Here is a 22,695-nt window from a genome sequence, read left to right on the forward strand (position 1 = left end):
ATCACTGTGTCCAGTTCTTGCAGCAGTTACATGTGTTTTTGTGGAATGACTGACTGGCTCAAGATATTTAATAATTTTTTTTTTTTCTGATTATGACCCCGTGGCTGGATCCAGCAATATAGAAGAACAAATCAACTTTGAGGTTTCACCATTTTGTTTCTACATACAAACTGTACATATATACTTTTACACACGTCATCAACATGTGGAACAAAAAAAAAAAATCCTATCAAACTGTGATACCCAGCTCAGACGGCATGCTAAATGCAAGTACTGATTCAGTACATGAACATACGCTACATACGCACGCGCACGACACACGTGCATACAAACAGGACACATACTCGCTCTTTTTTTGTCTCTTTACACTCAATAACACATTTTATATAAACGCACCTAAGCTGAGGTTTTTTTAATGGATTTCTTTTGCTTCTTTTTTTAAATCCTCCTCTTTCTCGAGCATATTCACGTGCACACATTCACACACATATAAACACACTGAATTAGAGCAACATGCGGCCGACAGTTAACACTGCAGGACTGAGCCTGTGACCCACTGTACAGACTCTCCTCCTTTTTTGTTTACTTTCTTTCTTTTGCCATTTACCTGAAACAGCATCATTACAATGTTTCATTAATGTGGAGAACACGACTGAAATCAAAAAACAAAAAACAAAATGAAGCAGCCTATAGCAGCAGTGTCATGAAAGTCATGTGTACAAAAAAAATGATATATATGAGATTGACAGCACAATGTAACGCAGATGAACAACGTGAGAGTCCAGGGAGAACGCAAAACTGCAAACAAATGCTTTTAAATTGCAGTATGTATAAAAATATATTTACTGTGTTGTCTATTTCCCCATTTTTGACGAGGAGACAGGCAGAAAATAACAGATCCTTCATGTCCTTCGCAGGGAAAATGGTTTCTGAGCGATAACTACAAGCTCGCAAGTAATAAAAATGGAATAAACTTCAGACACAATACTATGATTAACGTCTTTTTTCCCTTCCCCAGTAGCTGCACTCTGGAAAAAAAAAAAAAGCATACGAAGACAACTTCCACCCTTGAAATATTTGGTCTTTTGGAGGAGCGTAGCTGTGTTAGACAAGTGCGCTTGTGTCCGGAAGGTTGCCTTGAAGAGAGGGGGGGAGAAAAAAAAATATCACAACCGAGCCTTGTAGCTCTGTGTAAAGCTGTTGCTCTGCTTCTTCCCCTACATATGCAGCTGTGCAAGAAGCATGTAGCAAGACATTGGTGAAGGACAGCATTTGTGATCAAGTGAAGCTTCTCTTGCATTTGTGTCTGATAAGAGAACAAAAATGTAGAAGGACTCTGCACTCCTTTTCTTTTCTTCTTCTTTTTTTTTTAGCAGACTTGTACACTGACTTGCTGCTTTCTTCTTCATCCCCTGAATTCAAGTACATAAAATTCCTTTAGGGCCCATCCAGTCAGATTTGTTGGATTTCTCCTGCACAGCAGACAGTGTCCTTCTTGCATGTCACACAGAGTAACTAGACTGGTGTGTAGTAAGGGTGGGACTTGCCAATGACAACGTGTTTCTTTGCCTTTCTCATCACTCTGTTACAAACAAATCCTTGCGTCGTCCCTCAGCTCATCCTGCAGGCCGTGCTGATGCAGGGACTTATTCGTACTCCAGGAACTGTTTGTGGTAAAACAGAAGGTACCTGAGGAGATGAAAGCACCACGAGGTCAGTCAGCAGCAGAAACACAAAAGCAAAAATGTGTCTCAAGCTCTTTGACGTTCTCACCCTTCACTATCCAGGACATCCTTGATGCTAGCCTTGGTGATGATTGCATCGTCACATTTGAACCACTGGTCCTTGTGCTGTCGGATGAAAGTGGTGTAATGACCGCTCTCTAGTGTCCCCTGGTGGTTCACCACTGCAAACAAGCTGTACCTGCGACAGGAAGAGAGCAGAACAAGCTGCAGTTTGGCTTTTACTCAGTTCATAATGACTTCCTGCTCTGCTCCCAGGCTGTGGAACTCTCTGCCCCCTGAAATCAGAAATATTGGTTCTCTCCCCCAGTTTAAATCCCAACTCAAAACTCATCTGTTCAAATCTGCATATTCACTGTGAATCCACTGTTTGTTCATTTTATCTTGTGCTTTTATTTTATTGTTCTTATTCTGCCATTGTTTTACTAAGTGTTTTATCCTATTGTAAAGTGTCCTTGGGTGACTTGAAAGGTGCTCATAAATAAAATTTATTATTATTAATATTATTATTATTATTATTATTCCTTCCTACACACCATTTTCTTCAGCTGTTTTGTGAGTTTAGCCAGGACTACAACAGTGACTGCACAAACAAATTCATCTCGCTCTCACGTGATTAAAAATGTGCTCTCAATATTCATGAAGCTTCCTTTTCCTGTTGTTCAAAAAAAAATTCAGGTTTCACTTATAACTGGCTGGGAGAAAGCTGAAGCCTGCCTGTGGTGGTTTTTAGGACAGCAGCAGCATCAGCGTGTCGTTCTGTAGCTCCTGATTACCACATTACCAATTTTCCTCGACTATCCCAATATTTTGATCATTCACTGGAGGTAATGCTCTTCCTGTTTACTGGGACATTATACAATTATTGATTCAGTATGTTGTGCCTAGAAATCACTAAAAGTTATTGTTCCCAGTTCACCATGTTTTTGTACAAGGACTGTTATTATACTGCAGCATTGTAAATGGCTTTTCCAGACACTGGAAGCTAACAGATAATCAGCTTAGCTGTTATGACAGGTAGTTTTGCAAATTCATAATTCCTATTTTGTTGGGCTAATTTCCATGCAAACAAATGAGGTAGTGGATTCTACCCAGTGAAATGAATGTAGCTGTGAGACCAGTGACAAGAAGAAGCAGTCAAGCAGACAGTTTGTGATGATTGAAAACAGCACATTTCTATAAACATGCGCTTCATGAAGCCCTGCTGCACCTGTCAGGTGTGTTTCCACGAGGCTCACTGTGTCAGGTGACAGAAGGATGAGATTATACGTTTGGTCATTTTGGATTATTGTGGAATCGATGCTGCAAACGTGTCGCTTTGCTTACTTGTTGTCGTTGTTGAAGGGATCCACGGTCTGCTGGTACTGCCCATTCATCCGGCTTTCTTTACTGAAACACACGGCAGAGACTCAGTAACGACATACCAACTGTTGTTCTTTCAAGCACAATAGTTTCCTCTGATGTATTACGCAAATTAACACTCACTGCAAAGCGACTGTGACTGCTCAAAGAAATGAAAAGAACACTTTTCGATCAGATTATAGCATCAAGCCAGTGAAATATCTGGTCAGTTAAGTAGCAGAGTACATTGTTATTCAGTGTCAGCTGCTTTGTTGTTAATAAAATTAATGAAAGATCCACTTGAGTCCCCAAAACAAAAATAGTTCTACAGGCCTCTCACATTTTTTCTGGCTTGTTTTTTCCCCCCCACTAGTTTTGGCTCGGATCAGTGTCACTATTGAGAGCATGAGGCGATACCTGGACCCTAAACAGGTTGCACAGGTATTTAAACATCAATATGTGCTGTTGCCAGAAGGTTTGCGGTGTCTTCCAGCAGAGTCTCAGTAGCATGGAGGAGATTCCAGGAAGCAGGCAGTTACTGTAGGAGAGCCTGACAGTGCTGTAGAGCAGCGTTTCCCAACCTTTTGGAGCCACGGCACATATTTCACATTTTTGTCTAATGTCAAAAAAGTTTTCTCCAGGACAGAGGTCAGCATGACTATTATGTAACTTCTTCTATTTTACTGGCAGTTGGCAACTTATTTAATTAGAGTATGAAGTGGAAGAGAATGTAATTGTTCTGCTCGTTACTCACGCCAGTCACTGAGACTACTAATCAGGTGGAACCAGATAATCTTCCACGGCACACCTGATCATTTCTAATGGCACACACAGTGGTTGGGAAACTGCTGTAGAAGGTCCTTAACCCATTAGCAAGTCCGGTATCTGCTCCTTTTGTGGAAGGAGGAACAGGATGAGCACCTGCCAGAGCTCCAGCAGGACACTGGTGTGAATGTCTCTGACCAAACAGACTTCATGAAGGTGGCCTGAGTTCCCGACTGCCTGGCACTGTGGATCCTGACTGGCATTTGCCTCATAATACCAAAACTGGCAGGTCCACCACTGATGCTCTGTGCTTTTCACAGATGAGAACAGGTTCCCTCTGAACACGTTACAGACATGAAAGAGTTTGGAGAAGCCATGGAGAACATGCTGCCTGTAACGGTTTGGTGATGGATCTGTGGTGTCTGGGGAGCGACATCCATGAAAGGACTCACAGATCTCTAGAGACTAGGCAAAGACACCCTGATATTAGGTATCATGATGAAATCCTTGGATCCACTCTCAGACCCTACCCTGGTACAGTGGGTCCTGGGTTCCTCCTGATTTTGGGGGTTTCTTTGAATTCACCCCATTGTAGGTTGATAATTTTCATTTCCATCAAGTGATGTGGTATCCTTTAGTTCCCAGCACACACACCAGTACAGATATCGAGCATGATTTTTTCCCCCCACAATGAGATCTGATGTGTTTTCAAAGTGTTCTTTTCATTTTTTTGAGTGTTATATACAGTACACATACACGTTTGCACAGTAAGGATGTAAACATATTTAGATATGAGCACATAGTAATGTACTCTGAAATAAAACACGGCCACCATATTTTTCCAGCTGACTGATGAGTTAGGAAATGCAGGCGTCATCCAGACTCTGCTGCAATGATCAGTCTTTACGGTTGTGCTCATTAATGACAAAAATCAGTTTATGACCAAAAATCTATTTTCTAAAAAGAAAAGACACTGGACGCACACAAGTCCATATAAACACAGTTGTTACTGTGATTGAGGCCTAGCATGCACACAGCAGCTTCTAGTTTTTATGCACCTTACTGGGTTTTCTTTGACAGCTTCCAGCCTTCTTTTAGATTGTGCTCACCTAGAGGCCATGAACGGGGTCATGTCCAGCTCCAGAGGAAAGGAGACATAAGTAGTGATCTTCCGCCGCAGTTTGGCCGAATGCTCAAACCTCTGCGAGCACACGCACATATCCACGAGTTAGAACAGGTAATAAATATCCCCCTTCATTAGCCGTCAAATGTAACCTCTCTTACTTTGAGGTGAAAGCACGCCACGATGGGCAGCTTCTTCATCGTCAGTTGCTTGGTAGACTCCTGGTAACTATGGCAGCCGCTGCACTTGATCTTTGCGCTGCTCCCGAGGTGTTCTGGTCTGGTGAACCTGGACAACAGAGGGTGAGATTTGGTACCAGGGACTAGTGCTGCTGCTTCCCCTGTCAGGAAGGGTAGGAACAGTTTTATGTGACGCTCATGATGATTCTGGGATGAGGCTAAAGGGTGGGTCTCTGAGTTTGCAGAGCATGTAGGATTGTTCTGATTAAAACGCTGAAATTATTCTTTTCATTTTACAACCACAAAACAGACAAAAACTCCCCACCTGTTTATCTATTAATGCTGATGACTACAGCTCAATCCTGACGTTTCAGATCATGTCTCTCTGATCTATTCTTCATATGCGAGTTACCTGCGCAGACAGTCCGTCAGTGTTGTGGCTCCAGTGGTGTGACTCTCTCCGTTAAGTGCTGATCCATCTCCTCCGGGGCTGAGGGGCCAGAATGGTGTGGAAGAGCCTGGCAGGTCCAGGCTGATGTCCCAAAATGGGTCTATAGTTGTTGAAACACCACTGGGAACCAAACAGATGCCAGGATGTCACGTGACACGGTCAAGTGTTACTCTTGAGAAGTCACAGCTCAAAATAATCATTATCATACCCAATGTACAATGATCCAGAAATGGTAAAACAGAACCATTTTACCTCCGAGTCATTTTATGACCAGCTATGAGAACGGGATGAACCCAGAATCTCACTTTCTTCCCCTTCTTTATTAGAAACATCAGCACAAGCTCATTATCACTTCATGTCAACTCATTTTTTTCACAGTTTGCTTTAAAGGATCATTTATTTTCTTGCAAAAATACAGGAGGTGCAAACAGCAGGTGGGCGGAGCCACTGTTACTGACAACCATATTAAGGTTATCTGTTCTTACTGACATCACACAGAGAAAAGGGTTATGAATTTTAAAAAAGGCTTTAACTCACATGAACACTATTTATGTGTAAATATGCAGTTTAAAAAAAAACAAAAAACAGTTGACTGGAAAAAGTACACCACTGTGTTGAAAGGAGGTGAATTTAAGATAAAAATAAAGCAACATTCAAACAAATGAAAGCCAAAGAATTCCACTGGTGGTCTATTTATCAGTTTTTTGCAGCTGAACATTAATTGGTAACGCTGTGTTCATTCTTAAGGACATAAAGCAGATCCTACTGGTTCATGGTATATTTGTGACTGTGTTCGTATCTTCAGTCATTTGGAACAGCTGGATTATAACGCAGCAGTTTGTTGCTCAGAGCTGCAACACCAACACAAACACTGCTCAGTTAATATCCATTTTCCAAACTGCACCCCCGTTATCTCTCTAACAGCTCCAATAAATCATCTATTGTTCTGCCTACTTTCTCTGTAATGCATAGTGTTCTTGTTAAGCCAAGGGCCATAGCACAATTACAAGATGTATCACTGCAGCGCCGGCTTTCTGTCAAATTTAGCTCCATCTCTTTGCTCTAATAATTCCACTTCCTGGTGCCATGAATCTCCACAAAGCCGCCCGTGTCATCAGAACAAGGGCTCTTTCAAAGCCATGTCACTGGTTCTGACATGAGCTTTAATCAAATTTGATGGCTGTTTAAGATGACTGCTACACCCAGGACCTCCACTGCACTCTAGCCTAATCCAGCAGTCTTCCTCACCATGAAGATGAAAGCTCTGAATAGTGTCGCTGACTGGCAACAGTCTGGTTATGGTTGGTCAAAGCAGAAATTTCTGACTTTCTCCAGAGCTGCCACAAAACGAAAAAGAGGACCGCATTCCTCTACAGCATCTTTTAGTTAGTCAAATTTTATAGGGATGGATTTAAAATGGCAAAAGGCTTCCACTTTAGTGGCTGCAGGATCTCATCTCTGATCTTTTCAGATGTGGTCCTGTTGACTTGGTCAGGTGATGGCCAGCTCACACTGGAGTGGGAAGCAGTGGGAATGAGAATCAGCAACTTCAAGTCTGAGGCCATAGTCTTAAGCTGGAAAAGGATCTCGTGGCCACTCCGGGTCAGGGGTAAGTTGCGGCCCCATGCGGAGGCGATTAGGTATCTCAAGGTCTTGTTCATGAGTAATGGGGAGAGGGAAGCAGGAGACTGACAGACAGACTGGAGATGTCTGGAGTAGAACTGCCACTTACAACATCTAAAGGAGCCAGTTAAGGTGGTTTAGACATCTTGCAAGGATGCCTCCTGGGTGAGGTGTCCTGGGCATGCACTACAGGGGACACAGGGCAGACCCAGGAGTGATTACAACTACACCAGCCCACCTGGAAAAACCCAGGTGTTCTCCTGGATAAGCTGCAGGGAGGTTAGGCATTCTCTGCTCAGGCAGCTGCCTCTGTGACCCGGCCCCAGATAAGTGGAAGAAAACGGATAGATGGAATCACAAAATTGTGGCTCACTGTATTTACTGCCGATTTCTTTTTTCCACTGGAGAGGCACCAGCTGTGTTCCTCAGCTAAGCATGACTTGACAATAAGCTTAAAACTTCTTCTGACAGTAACAAACAAACTGCTACACTTAGTGCAGTGACCCAGAAATGCCGCTGCCTGGGTTCAAGTCTGACCCGTGGCCTCTGCAGCGTTTCCCCTGCTCTCTCCCGTCTACTCGTCACTTCAGCCACGCCAAATAAAGGCAAAAATGCCCCAGTGTGTGAAAATATCTCATATGGAAATAGGAGCTAATCACATAACAGATCAGTTTAAAAAATAAATAAATTAAAAAGGCGGGCTAGTCCACTCAGAGCTTCAACTGCCTCCACAAACCACCAGGTGGAGCTAGAGATCAACTTTACACGCCATGAAAGGCTGTTCCTGTTGCTGCAGTGTAGCAGTTCACCAAGTGTGTGATTGATGGTGCAGTATGTGAATGATAGAGGAGAACGGAGGCATTAGGGAGGGAGGGGGAGGAGGGTCACCTCGAGGCAGGCCATTAGACATTCTGATGCAGACAAGTGAGGCCTGTTTTGTGGCTGTTTTGTGTCTTCATGATGGAACTGTACACTTTAATCTCTTTATACAGACTCTAGTGAGGCATCAGTAGAGTTTTAAGTTGTTTTTTCCCTGCACACACACTCACAGTCTCATAGACACACACACACACTCACTGGCAGGCTTGACAGGTGACGTCAGACTGCAGGCCCCCTGTGAAGATTTGGTCAATGATGCAGTTACAGTGGTTTGGGTTGTTTGCCTTCTTCCCATTGTCATCTGTAGGGACACAAAGAACACACACACACACACACACACACACACACACACCAAAAACATTAAAGCACACTGTCACTAAAAGCCTTACTGTGTAACTTCACAAATCCCTACTGTGCTTATAAACTGACAAGAGATCCAAAAGAATCAATACTGCCTCACATGTGTTTTCAGCCTCTTAACTCTCCGTGTCAAACATGTCTGACTGAAAGTCACATGTCTCAGCTTTGATGGTCGTTTCAGCTTGTTTATGATATCGTCTCTGTGCGTCTGACCTTTGCAGTGTCTGTGCAGGACGTCCAGCGCTGCGATGAGGAACTCGTGGGCATCCTGCTGCTCGTAGCCCGCCAGGTGACGGGCGTGGGTCCACACGAGGTGGAGGAGGCGGAACGGGATGTGAGGTGAGCGGTGGCCTGAGTAGAACTGCGGTAAGGGGGTGGGAGGAGTTTGTGTTTTCAAATGACACTTTCTGAATCACCTCCTTGTCCTCTCTAAACTACTAAAATAAAATCAAAGACGCAGTACCTCCTGGAACAGTTGCGACATCTCGCACACCAAGCAGGAGTTGCTCTGCATCTCGCATTTGTGCCGGTCCGAGAGGAAGAAGTCTCGCAGCAGTGGGGTGTGCGTCAGCGCCTGGACGATGCAGTTCATAAAACACGTGTTGCCCAGATTTATCAGCCCGCGCAGGCCTGCGGGTGGAAGAGGGACAGCAAAGGAAAACAGACATAAACGCAGTTCAAGGAAACAAAAGTGTGTGGACAGGATAAACAGAAAAAGAGGCTTCGTGGCTGCTGCAGTGTGGCAGCTAGGCTGCAATGCTGTTATAGACACACACACACACACACACACACACACACACACACACACACACACTGCAATGTCTCTAAGGCACTAGTGGACTGCATACAGGGAAACCATTGCCTGATTAAAGCAGAACCAACCACATATATTAAAAAAAACAAAAGAGGTGGGAGAGAGAGAGAGAGAAAGGAGGAGGAAGGAGAAAAGGTGGAAGGAAAGACAGGAAGCAGAAAAGAAAGAAGGCTGTAGTGTTTTTCATGGATGAGCAGCCAGCCCTGTAATTCCCCTCGTCTTAGACAGAGCCAGGGATGTTGCTGGCGCTGGAGCACGTCCCTGCAGGCTGCTGCAAGGTGTTAAACGTATGCCAGCTCTCCTCACTCCGACATACTGAAGGTCCCACCACTGCCTCACTCCAATATTCATCATCACTACAACAAAGATCTCCTCTATGCATCACCCTGTGCCTAGTAGCTTTTCATATTATTAAAGGAATGGGTAAAGCAGAAAGTTAGCTCTGCAATTAGCACACAGGGGCCAGCTGCCATCACACAGGCTTTGCAGTAAGAAGCTGGCAGGTTAAAGAGCGGCTGATGTCCAAAGTGTGTCAGACATTCTCACAAGCTCCGGGCTGCAGAGTACGTGTGAAAACATGATGGATGATGGTGTTGCTTCATCTTTGATGTGATGTCAATGTGCGTGTGTGAGAGAGAGAGAGACTAACCAATTGTACAGTTGGAGGTGATCCTCCTTCTTTTGGGGTTGTGACGCAGCAGCTCCAGCTCCCTCTTCGTCGGCTCCCACGTCGAGTACTTTTCCCCGATACCTGGAACACATTTACACGGACACACAAACCTGTGTAATAATACCATGAAATAATAAACCATGAAATAATAATTTTGAAACTGCCGTGGTTACTGAAGCTTCTTACAAATGAGAAAAAAGACATTAAATATGCATTTGCATATATCAGTTAAAATTTCTATCATTTTTGCTACTTTCTGCATTTTTGTGTTGTCTATTTGGGTTTTTCGGGGGGAAAAATAAATAAAAATCACACTGATTAATTCTCAAACACTCACAAAATACACTTGCCGTTAAAGGTTGAAGACTTGAATCTTTCTGTTCAAGCTTAGAGGGCTGCCATAAACACATTTGACCACTGCTACATATGCATGAACCCACTGGGGCTGCTCTATAAAAATCCACATTTACAGAGGATTAGAAACAATGTTGCAATACAGCATTATCATTCATATGAATTAGCACATCAAAACTGAACTCTATAAAAACTTTAGACTGCAAAATTAGCTAATTTTGCAGTCTAATCAGGTTAATAAGCTGGATAATGAAGACCAGGAGTTTAAAGAATTTGCAGCGCAGTGTGGATTTTAATATTGCATATGTGCTGCCATCTCAAAATGCAGTGATTGAGCACAGAAGTGCCATTGCTTGGTGAGCTCTGGTGTAGAAATGTCCCACTGAGGTCAAAGTCACTTGGTGCGTTGTTTAAAGTTGCTGTACCTTGCATCTTCCAGGCCTTCCTTTGTTCCTCTTTGGCGATCTGTTCCATCTCTTTGTCGTAAATGTAGTCTTGGCACATAAAGCAGTAAATTCCCCCGTACAGCAGGTCGATAGCTGGACAGACACACAAAGAAAAGAAGAAGACGGCATTTTATTCAAATGCAGGGACACTCACGAGACTGTAAAGGGTTGCGTGTTGCTGCAAACTGTGTAAAAGGCTAACTGCTTCACCTCTCAGTTTTATTCTATTTATGTCACGCTGCGACGGCAGGCAGCAGGGTTCATCTGCTGACAGATCAGCCATGTGTTCACAGCAGCCAGAAACGATAGAGAGAGCAATGGGAAGTCAAAAGGTGAGGACGCCGCCTTTCTGGGTAATTTCCCACCATCGCAGACTCACTTAAATGCTCACTCACGGCCCAAAACAGTGCTTCCACTCCGTCTTACCTCTCTCTCCTCACCTGCTCTGTACCCTGCGGCAACCTGTTTGCTGTTGCCATAACAACCTGCCTGACGGCCTCTCTCTTGGCTGTCATCTTCTGCAGGTACAGAGGAAAGAATGGAGGGAGGTGAGGAAAAGCAAAGGCAAATATGAAAGTGAGGGAATAAAATTTGACAGACTGAAGGGGGGGGTGGGGTTGTAACGGTGCCAAGTGAAATTAAATGAAATCCTTGAACAATTCGGAATATCGAAAGGGTCATCGGGTAACCATGGGAACAAGAAGAGGGCAGAAAGAGAAGAGGACAGTGGTGAGAGAGCGGGAGGAGTCCGACATGAGGAGGCAAAGAGAACGGTGGACGTCCGTAAAATGAGCAGATGAAAGAGATGCAAAGGCAAAACAGGAGGTGGAACAGAAAGAAGGAGGGTGAGGAGGAGGGGCCGGGTTTAATGGAGGCTAATTCCACAGGGTGTATTAAAAACGACTTAATTACCTCCTCATCAGCCTGCTGAGAGCGTCTCTCTCTTTAAAAACCCCCCAAAAAACCTTACCCTCCCCTTCTATTAGACGATTTCTTACAATTTTTGCAGAATTTAATTCAGCAGCTAACAGTTTATGTGGGCCTCTCTCTCTCTCTCTCACACACACACACACACACACACACACACACACACCCCCCGCAGGGGGTCTTCCTGAGCCGAGTGATAAAGCAAAGCAGGCTTGATAAAAACCAAAGCACAGATTCTCCAACATCTGCCAAATCCAGCCTTTTGTCAGCGACACCCTCTGTGCCTCTGCTACGGCGGCGCTCTCCTGCACAACGCTGCAGTGTAACGCACTCCACTTGCAGCTCAAAACAGCCGTAATTCCATTATGTGGAGAATAAAAAATGAAAGACACTGGGTGTCGAGCTGGCATCGCCGCTTTCACACTAACAGGATGATGCCTTTTGGTGCAGATAATACGCCGTTTACAGTGTAATTAAATGTTGCCCCTTTTTTAATGCTTTCGGTAATATCAAAGGCAATAAAAAGGTTGTACAAATGTCTGTGTGATCGACTCTAGCAACACAATAATCCCGAGTCTCAAAGCTTTGTGCTCCTCCATAGTTTTGTCATTTAGCACAGCCTATTTTTGCTGGAGTGAGACGATTAATTGATGTCAACTGTGTAAGTGTCAGAGAGCAGCAGATGAAGATGGATTTCCAGTCTAGAAAAAACATTATTTAACCAGTAAAACTAGCAGGAGGCATCTTGGATCCTACAGCTTGAGGCAGGTTATGTTTTAAGACTTTTCTTAGCCAAACTATTTGGTATTGGTTGAGCCATTTAAACAAATGCGGATTGTTAGCATCCAAATCTGCTAATCTACCACCTAGTAGGCAGCATGTCTGCTGTGAGCATCTAGCTACAAAACTAGATACGAGCAGTTATTTTCTGTTGTTTTGAACTGATGTTAACAATTATGGGCTGCACAGTGAAGGTCTTGGGTTTGAATCCACTGGTTACTGAGGTCTCTCTCTGTGGAATTTGCATGAGTTGGATAAGCAGAATAAAAAGGATGGATGTCAGCAATTATCCTGATTCTAACATGAACAATGACAGCAGACATTACGCTGCTTTCCAAGCTCATTTTAACACTCTTGATAAAATGATTAAAGACATTTTCATAACAATGAATAGCGTCTTTTTAGATGACAGCACCCAGTGCTTTTTAAGACTTGTTAAGGATATTCAGGAACTATGATCCCGATGATGTGGTTGCACTGCTGTGCTAGTCAAGTAACCATTTGAAAAAACACCAACCTTCCTTGTGCAACACAACTGTTCAATACTCATGATGACACAACTTACAAAAAAATCTGCACACCTGCGATGAAAGTTACACTCCCTCAGCTTTAATAGTACACTGCTAACACCAGGTCCAGTGCTAGCATGCTCAGTGTGAATGTGTACATAATGCACTGTGTTTCAGTCTTTTGTGATGTTTTTAATGGAGCATGTACTTGTCAGTAGCTGAGATCACTACTTCCATAGAGTACAGAATCACTTCTGATCACTCAAACTTTCATTTGTCATTTGCTTTAGAAACAACTTCATTAAGCCCAAATTCAAATACATGAGTCCTGAATAAGTTATATTACACCCCTGTGTAACCCTGTAAACAGCATCGCAATGCTATGAACCCTGTGTGCAGGGTTATGGTGCACAAAAAAGGCTCAACATGACGTCTAGCCTTCATGCACTTGTTCTAACAGATGACGGACCCTCGTGGGAGTCTGCGAGTTTGTGAGTGTCAGAGAGCTGGTGAAGAATCAACGTAGAAATAGACTGAATCAGTAACATGTGGTGTAAATGTTTCTGGGTTTAATAACTTCGGGTTTGTTATTTAACTGGGGAAGGCACGTTTTCCCCTTTCTTGTTATCATTTTTAGATAAATGTCACGGTCGGTGCTCACATGATATTCCTCAGTCCACTGGGTTTAAATGAAGGCTCTGATCGTTAGTTACCCATTGCCATGGTGATTCTTGGTATCAGAGCTCCATCGACGATGCCGTTCTTTCATTACTCTGAGTGACTAAACAAACTCTGATCATCCTTTCTGGAACTCAGAGTTTGTTAAATCTGATTTCTGGAACAGGGCCCCAATCGCCACTTAACTCAAGCACCAATGGGAGTTTCAGAACATATCAAACTTTCACAGAAAGTCTCAGGCCTGCTGCAAGACACATAGTTCAGGGAGGAAGGATGGTGTACTCAGTGGTGTTTCTTTTTATTTTTCACCCAATTAGATGTGAATAGCAGCGATTTCTGCACACAGCAGAATTCTTTAGCAGCTGTTTATACTATCTGAGTATATGAGTTCAGGTACTACCAGCAGCTTTCTCAATATATTGATATTGACAGTTTGGGCAATATCATTGACCAAATTGCTAAATTTTTGAGCAATGTTTTGATTATCACAGGCTGTGTTCCCCAGTGGGAGTCGAAGCACTGGGCGAAAACAACCAACTGTTCACCAAACACCCACGTCTTTCTTCAGATCTGGAGCTGTCCAGATCGCGTCTGTTTCCTGTAAATATATAACTCATTGAACTGAAATACAACAATTTCCCGTTTTCTTACTGTGTGTGCCCAGGCCAACTAAGCAGCCTCCGTGCGAGCTGTAGTGAGAAATACAGCGCGCTTGCTTTGGCTCCTCAAAATAAAAGCCTGCTCAGTCATTTTAAAGGGAGAAAAATATACAGATTATCACTGAAAACAATGGCTCGTGATATTTTGTGTTACCTTCACTGACCTGCAATATTAATCCTGTCTACAACAAGGCTGAGAGAGATCTCATTGTTCTTGCTTATAAATACCCACACCGCTGAATGATTGCAGGGATTTTGAGAGAGGCTTTGGAGAGCAGGGAGGTGTACCCAATAAAATGGAAATGTGCTTAATTTTAAATCAGCCACCAAGACAGACCTCAGTGCCCATTCATTAGCAAGTTCAATACTGCATGCTTTCCCTCTAATAGGCTGCGTGAGGCCAAAATACACAGGTGACTTTCCAAAGCCCCTTGAGATGAAGTCTTTTAGGCAGTATTGCATTTATGTTGCACTCGCTTGCGTAACAGCTCACACCCCTGTGGCTCCGAATGCCTCACAAAAACCACAGATGCGTCACAGCTGAAATAAAAGCATTAATATAAGTAATATAAGAAAGCCAAAGCTGCTTATAAATATAGTCTCAAACACACCAATGCATGGTGTTTACGATGCAGTGGCACTAGCCTATACCTCCATTAGCCGCTGGCTGTATAATTAGCCCCGATGGTGTTGTGCTGGGGTGTGCATTTGTGTGGATATCGTCCATGTTTGTTACAATGAGGAAGCTTAGTATGGGACCGTGAGTTTGTGTGTGTCATACCTAGGTTATGCCTTTTGCTCTTGGCATGTTCGTGGATGTGTTTTTTGGCAAAGCAGGCGAAGAAGACGCAGTAGAGGCAGGAGTGGAGTCTGTTGAGGTGGGCGCCGCACATGTGGCAGATACATGACTTGGCCTGAAAGAGACGGGGGAGGGGTGGTGGGCGGGAGGAGGAACAGCAGGGAGAGAGTGAGACAGAAATAGAGAGAGAGAGATGAAACGATTGTATGAATCTTCTCAAACTTGTACTCCACACTTAAAAAAAAAAAAATCATAAAAATTGAAACAGCTTCAAGGATGAATCTTTGTAGAACCCATGACATAACCTACGTAAGTGGCCGATCTCATTTATGTGTGTTACATGTTAATCATCTTGTGGATGAGTCCCTGTGTTTTACATGCTGATAGAAAAAAAAATGAATTGCTGGGACTTTTCCCCCACCTGGGTCTCCACTCTTTGTGGTGGTCAGTTGTTTACGGGTGTAAACATATTACTCCTCTGTGCCTTCCCTCACATCCAGTCTGACAGTTTCTGCAATCTCCCTCCAGGAATTTGTTACATTTGTGACTCCTTATTTTGCTGCTATGATGATTATTCATTGTCCTGAGATGATGATTGTTACTTTCTAAAACTTCAAAAACTTGATGGAGCTGAACTGGCCAATCACGATACTTGTGGGCTGCGCCAACCCGTGTAGCTACATTTTTCGTGAAGTGCATGCCGGGTTACGGCGTAGGGTTCAGATGGGTTTGCAGTTATGCCGTAGGTTACAATGCAGATTTCCCGTAACTATGGCAATTTTGCTTTTAGCGCACCGCGTGTTGAAAATTTCAGTGACAAAATAAAAGCATGTGTTTATATATTTGTTTGTTAGAGATGTGCTCAGATCAAAACCTGAAATCTCTTATTTACAAAAGCATTCACATTTTTTGCTTTACGCTGCACTACGAGACAGACCTTGAATTTCCTGGAGTCCACCCGTTGCCACTTGAACACATCAGAAAGAACATAGAAACATGAATATGCTTCAGCCTCTGTAGCTCAAACAACGGATACAAACAAACAAAACCATCCAAAACCATCCCCTGCTGGGGATGGTTTTGGCCACAAGCAGATTTGCATAGTATCCATGAGAGAGGTCTAATTGTAAACTGCAAAATCCTGCTAACTAACCACAGAGAGAGTGAAACTTGAAAGAGGGTGATGCAATACCGAAACAGAGGCATCTTAATGGCTGACTTTTCTCCATTTTTACACTTTTCATAGTTTCATTACGACTCAGCAAGCACTTGGTGAGTGTTTGTAAACAAGTCAGCATTTTCCATGCAAGCTATGGACAACTGTGGGAATCTGCGAGTGGCAAAAAGGCAATCACAAAGAAATTTTTGGTGCAGCACTGTACAATGCTTTGCAACCAATTTACCTTGCAACCTCCAGCAACCACTTTTCCCTAGTGGGGTCGTCAACTAGTCTCTCAGCTTCTGACTGGGGCCTAAGACTGCCTGGTCATTGCAAACAGAAAAACTGAACACCAAGTAATGTGAGCAGCATCACTGTAAGACTTTATCTAAGACAAAACAACGAAAAGTCTTTAAGAGCTCATTTAAATGCACCACGTCATCGTGCCAAGGTCATCTACTGTACATGATGTCAAGCCTGGCATTTCTAAGCAGCTGCAGTGAACACATCAGTTTACACTTCTGGATGTCAAAAGCTATTTTTCCCATCTACTGTGTGTTTTCTATTAAGTAAATGGAACATTTCTCAAACACTGCTCAAAAACCTACAAGGCATTAATGTAGCTACAAAGCATGATGCGTTCTGCTTTTTAATGCGATATGGCTTAAAGTACAGAATCAGGATAAAATTCACCTAAGCCTAAAATGCACCTCTTAAATATGAATTGTGTTTCTTATTCGTTATTTTCGGCAGTCATGGAAAGAAAAAAAGAAGGGCGGCGTGACTGTGGATGGAGGGTAGATAGCAACAGTTCAAAAGCATGCAGATGACAAGCTGGCATGCCAATGAGCTAGCATGAATATAAGGAGGTGGGAAGAAATGAGCAATGCCTAAGAAGAGGAGTGCAGGGAAAATAAGAAAAGACAGGAGAGAAAGGAAAGCGGGTAGAGGATGATATATGGGAGAGCATCAGACACAAAGACAAGAGGAGAAAATGTAGAAGAAAATTAGAGCTGGAATCATGAGACAGGTTGATATCAGTGGCATTTTATAGAAACTCTACCTTAGAGATCTAGACTGGTAAGCTAATATACATAAAATGGAAAGGCAGAGTGACAGTACAGTTTGGTGCCCAATTTAGAAGATGTAAGGATTGTGGCAAATGATGCCGTCTTTACCTGACGTGTATGACCAAGAAGTCTAAAACCCTAAATTATCAATGTCAACAGAAGTAAAAAAATAAATAAATAAAACAATACAACCAATATGAAGAGAAGTTAAAACTGCATGTAGATTTTATTTAAAGGAAATTTTCACATTATAGGAAATAAACCTTTTTCTTCACAAAACTCAAAACTATTGTGTTCCTCCTCTATAATCAGGTTAGCTTAGCTTTGCATAAAGATCAGAAGAAACAACTAGAGTGGCTTTGCAAAAAGAAAAAAGGAGTAAACACTAACATCTCTAAAGGCAGAGATTCTCATGGCACCTAGCATCATATAGTTCATAGTGCTGTAGGTAAGCTAGCTGCCTGATTCTAGTTTATTTTACCATCGCTATCTCCTGTCACCTCCAACCAGACAGCTACCCCTCCCTGAGCCTGGTTCTGCTGGAGCTTTCATGCTGTTTAAAAGCCAGTTTTTCCTTCCCACTGTTGCCAAGCGCTTGCTGATATGCGGTCGTCTCATTGTTGGGAGTTTTCCCTCCATTATTGTGGAGGCTTTACCTTACAATACAGGTAACTGTAATTTGGCACTGTATGAATAAAACAGAATTGAATCAAAAAGTTGAACAATTTAAGAAAAATTACAATATGTGTGAAACACACTCACAAGCCTCTTTATTAGACACAACTAAAATACTTATCGTTACCTAATTAGCCATTTGCTTGATAGCAACTCAGTGCTCTGAACATTTCTACATGCCTAAAGACGTCTCTCTGAACAAAGTTGCTGAACAAAGCTTCAGAATGGGGAAGAAGTAAGAAGTAGTAAGTAGCAGCCTTGGAGTTTTGTGCTGTTTCTATCCACATCTATCCAGATCAATATACATAGTTGTGTAGACTGACAACAGTCCCAGTGTGCAACTAAATTTAAAATACTGGCAGCGTTTGTACAGAACTTTACATCATTTGAAGTTGACTTATTAGACATTGTAGACAGTGTTTGAAATCTATTTAAACCACAGAGTACACACTGTGATCACATGGATGAGAGAGAGGTCACACAGTTACCTCCCACCCATTTCAGTTTACACTGTACAGCTAAGCAGTAGCTTCATAGTTGTTACCATAGGTTACCAACCTTGTCTTACTAAACGGATGAGGGTTCTGACAAATGTCACACATTTGCTTGATTCATGCAGTGTTTTTTGAGATCCGTATTACCAAAATAAAAGCCTAAAACCCTCTAGATTAAAAACTTTTCATCTGGGCTTATTCCTCATTGAGTACCACCTCTGCTGTTCATGATTTAAAAACATGCTTCTCTTGTGAGTGTAAATGTGGGACACAGATACAAAAAAAAAAAAAAAGACATTCTTATTCCAGTCACACACACACACACCCCTCCTTGCAAAACTGCTCGGACAGCACATGAATTATGAAAATACCCATCAATATGCAACAATCTTTCGTCACTCATTCTTTTGGCTGTCATTGTTACAGTGTGCACGTCTGTTTAGCTAGTCCCCCAAGGACGCTGTATTCATGTAGGATTTGTGTCATCTTCTCTGCTCTACATCTCCACATCCCAAACTGTCAGTAAGAGCCTGAGCACATATACACTGCGCAGTAGTTATGGTTTAGAACACTGTGTACTGTGTATTAAGAGGCCTTGTGGTTCTTCTAACACCCGAAGAACAGCCAAGCTCCAACTGTGTCATATTCCTCCAAATGCTGCGATGTCAGAGACGAGCTACCAGTAGGCGGGGAGAACTGGAAAGGGTAATGGGATGTAAAGTTGCTGGTTAGAAAAGTGTAAAGTGAGAAGATTATTACACTGTGCGCCCATGCAGCGACACCTGTCTCATTCATTTAGGGAAAAGTTGTGGTAGCCTGCCATCCCAAACAACAGACTGATATTTATTTATGAAGATTAATCGATTATTTCCTCCTTTGTCTCAGGCAAACTAAGAAATAACGGACCCGTTTTACAGTCATCGCTCTATTTTGCAACATTTAGTCTTGCAGCATAAATATCAGCTGTGCCACTGAAAACACCCAGGTAAATCTGATTTGTTGACATGTCTGATACTAAGATTTGGTTGTTGTTGGAGTGTGTGCCCTTGAAACTAGTGGAAAGAGTAAATGTTCAACACAGAAAAAACAAAACAAAGGGCTAAAAAAAATGAAGCTGAACTTAAATTTAAAGCAACAGCTGTCACTGTCGTAATGGCAAATACTTTGTTGACCTTGTTTATTTTTGCCACCAGCTCCGGGTTTCATACTCAGAGGGCCTTTCACTTTAAATCTACTTTGTGTTGCAGTGGCACAAGCTAGTAGAAGACAGCCTTAGGAGGACAGAAAATATTGCTAAATCTGCTAAGCTCTGACGTTTAGTAGTGACTCACCAATTTTAAAACATGGTCTTATTTTATGGTCCCTTGAGCAGCCTATACTGGCTGTTAAAAAGGACTATGTCCTGGTCCTTATTGTCAATCCTGTGCTGTACTAATGGGTCTGCATTTTTTACAGTTCAAAATAATCCTTTTTAAAAAAAATCTTAGCTGCTGAGTTTTTCCACTGTTTGAAATGATCCGTTTTAGTTCTCTATCCTCCCGCTCCCAAGCACACTGTTATTTGACTGGCTGCGCCTCATAAACAGATGAGCTGAAGAGTAGGTGGGCGGAGCTTCTGTGCTAACAACCAGAGCCGTGTGCCTGACCATATTAGGAATATCTGCTCTTACTGACATCATACAGACAAGTGTAGGGGAAAAAAAAAAAACCTGCCTGAAGCCTCTGACACACAAGATCTACTAGAGGATATGCTGACCTCATTGTTTGAAACTTTGGCTATGTTTAATATACAGAAAATAAAATGTTACATGTTTTATTACAAATGTAAAAAGATCACATTAGGATTGCGGTGAGAAAATGCGCTTTTACTCTGCAGTAGACTGATAAAATTCAATGTTGGCGCAATTCAGATGAGATAAAACACTTGTGTGATTGTCAGTGAAGTGAGTCAAAGAACTGAGCCTTTGAATTCTAAAGGTGAACCAATACTCTGTATTCAATCTACATCTGAAGGTCAGCGGACTGTCTGATGTACACAGTGCTGAGGCTGACGCCAGAGGTAATGGACGACAGAGTGGCAAGCGGGTGATTAAGGAGTTGTATTTTTCACAGGTAACACTTTCAAGTGTTGCTGCTTGACTGTCAAAATGTATGCAATTTGTTTGCCATTGTTGTTTTGAATGGCCCTGGAATCACAATACTTGTCCTTTCCCTTTGTTGCATCCCTGCAGCAACCCAGTGTAGGTGCAGAGTGTGAGTAGCAAGCCAAAATACCTGGATACACCAATGCTTGCTGAATAACAATAATGTATGGATAAACTTTGCGGTTGAAATATTGTTCAGGGTCAAATTAAAGACTGTCTTGGACCTGAAACTAGACTGGAAAATCTAATCTATGACTGTCAACAGACTTCTCCAGCTGGATAAAAAGAAAACAAGTGCATGACAGGTGGAGCAGAACCGCCTGGTGTAACAGTTTCCCCATAAGAACCATGTGTCTGATTGGAGAGGTGTCCCACATATTTCATGATAAGAAGGGATTTTGGCCCTCCAGGGGCACAGGAAGAGACCATAGAGTACATATACTATTTGCATACGCACCATTTATTTCTGTATACATGTCTCCTGGACTTAAGCCAGTGCAGTATACACACAGATAATGCAAACACAACATGCTATATGTCTAAGTAATGGCATGATTATTAAAAAAAAAATAAACAAAGGAGAAGAAAAATAATATTTCCTCTTGCAGCGTAACTGAAGACACATTCTGTTGCTTTACCTGTTAAACCTCGTTGATCCTGTAATGCTGAACAAACATGGCCATGCTGCATATCTGTTATCATAGGTTTATGAGGACAAGAGATATGAAGTACTTGGCTGATTTCAGAGCCATCAGTGCCCCAATAAGCGAGGAAACACCACCGTGTAACACTGGCCTGCGGTCTGCTGGTGGGAGGAAGTGGAGCCACAGCAGGCGCAGTGCCAGTGCAAACACATGCACATCATCAGCTTGCTGATCCATCATGCGGACTCTAGCTTTGATCTAAGCTAACGTTCAGCGGCGAGGGGGTTAACTGGGTGACATGCTAGTAGTTTGCATCAGTTTGAGGACACTGCAGCTGTGGTGAGGTGCTCAGAGTGGCATTTAAGCGCCACACTGAGACTAGAACAAGTCTCTGAGCTTGGATAGTATTTGGCTGAGGGGGAAAGCGGTACTTTGGCATTCACCGTCTGTTGTTGTGGAAGGGCGGAGAACTATCTACGCACACGACGGCAGCTCAGCACACAAACACACGCATACACGGTCGTACATCAAGGGTCCCTACTAAACACTCGTTACCTTGCGTTTTCTGGTCTCAGCTGAACCACTCCACACGAAACACTGATAAATGACCCTCAGGTTCTGCTTCCAGTTGTCCACTTTGAAGCCGTTGACATGGGGGCAGCCTGCGGGACTCATGGTAGTCACAGCATCCGGCTTCACTGTCCACTGAGCGACGAAACCTGTTCAAATCCCTCAAAGCAGACCCAGTCCAAGCGGGCTGACTGGCTAGCTCTGCCAGGGTTCGTTATCCACCAAGTGCTGCGTTCTGGCTAACTGGACATGTCCTGGTTGCAGTAGCAGAGACACGCGCAGTAGCAAGCATGAAGACAAATTTTACAATATACCTCTTTTGGAGATGTGTATCATTTATGTATTTAAATCCAGCTATACCGCTTTACATGTAGTTCTTCACAGTCGCTCAGTTACACGTTAGCAAGCTGGCTAAAGTTGGTTAGCATTGGAATTTCAAGTAGCTTACACGGCGAGTGTCGTTAAGACCCACCTCATTCATAGCGATGGACCAATCACGACCGAGTGCTGCATGTGATTGACATGTGCCAACTTTCGTTCAGAGGGTAAAGTCCTGCCTCTAAAAAGAAGGGCGCTTCGTCTTGATTGGTGGAATTCTCCAGCTAACCACATCCGCTTGCATACGTACGTTCATTGGCTGAAGCGAAAATTAGCTTCAGCGTAACAATTACAAAAAAAAAAAAAAGATAAAAAAAGTGACAGTCCATGAATGGATGAGAATTGAAACACACCGTAAAGACGAGGGCCCGTGTCGAAGAGAATCTTTCCATAAAGGCATGAAACCCAGAACTATATTCTTAAACAATTTATTATTAACAGATCCACAATCGCCAAGCTCAAG

General features: G+C 42.9%; 1 protein-coding gene across 3 annotated transcripts; it reads right to left on the reverse strand.

The window, feature by feature from the left end:
• Positions 1-358: 358 nt before the first annotated feature.
• usp22 (ubiquitin specific peptidase 22) lies at positions 359-22,521 on the reverse strand. 3 transcript variants are annotated; one of them, XM_040036668.1, is made up of 14 exons: positions 22,215-22,321; positions 21,840-22,108; positions 15,082-15,214; positions 10,727-10,840; positions 9,927-10,028; positions 8,927-9,093; positions 8,677-8,824; positions 8,302-8,404; positions 5,563-5,721; positions 5,133-5,259; positions 4,958-5,049; positions 3,069-3,131; positions 1,774-1,923; positions 359-1,689 (listed from the first exon to the last, which is right to left on the reverse strand). In XM_040036668.1, the coding sequence occupies exons 2-14, from the start codon at positions 21,957-21,959 to the stop codon at positions 1,647-1,649; spliced, it is 1,521 nt and encodes a 506-aa protein (XP_039892602.1). In that variant the 5' UTR covers positions 21,960-22,108; positions 22,215-22,321; the 3' UTR covers positions 359-1,646. The 3 variants fall into 3 exon arrangements, with proteins under 3 accessions (XP_039892602.1, XP_039892603.1, XP_039892604.1); XM_040036669.1 differs by lacking the exon at positions 22,215-22,321 and adding an exon at positions 22,327-22,521 and having other exon boundaries at positions 442-1,689; XM_040036670.1 differs by lacking the exons at positions 359-1,689; positions 1,774-1,923 and having other exon boundaries at positions 3,087-3,131; positions 4,907-5,049; positions 21,840-22,320.
• Positions 22,522-22,695: the final 174 nt, after the last annotated feature.

The sequence above is a fragment of the Simochromis diagramma genome, unplaced genomic scaffold (genome assembly GCF_900408965.1).
Source record: "Simochromis diagramma unplaced genomic scaffold, fSimDia1.1 OVJJ01000371.1, whole genome shotgun sequence".
NCBI classification, from domain to species: Eukaryota; Metazoa; Chordata; class Actinopteri; order Cichliformes; family Cichlidae; genus Simochromis; species Simochromis diagramma.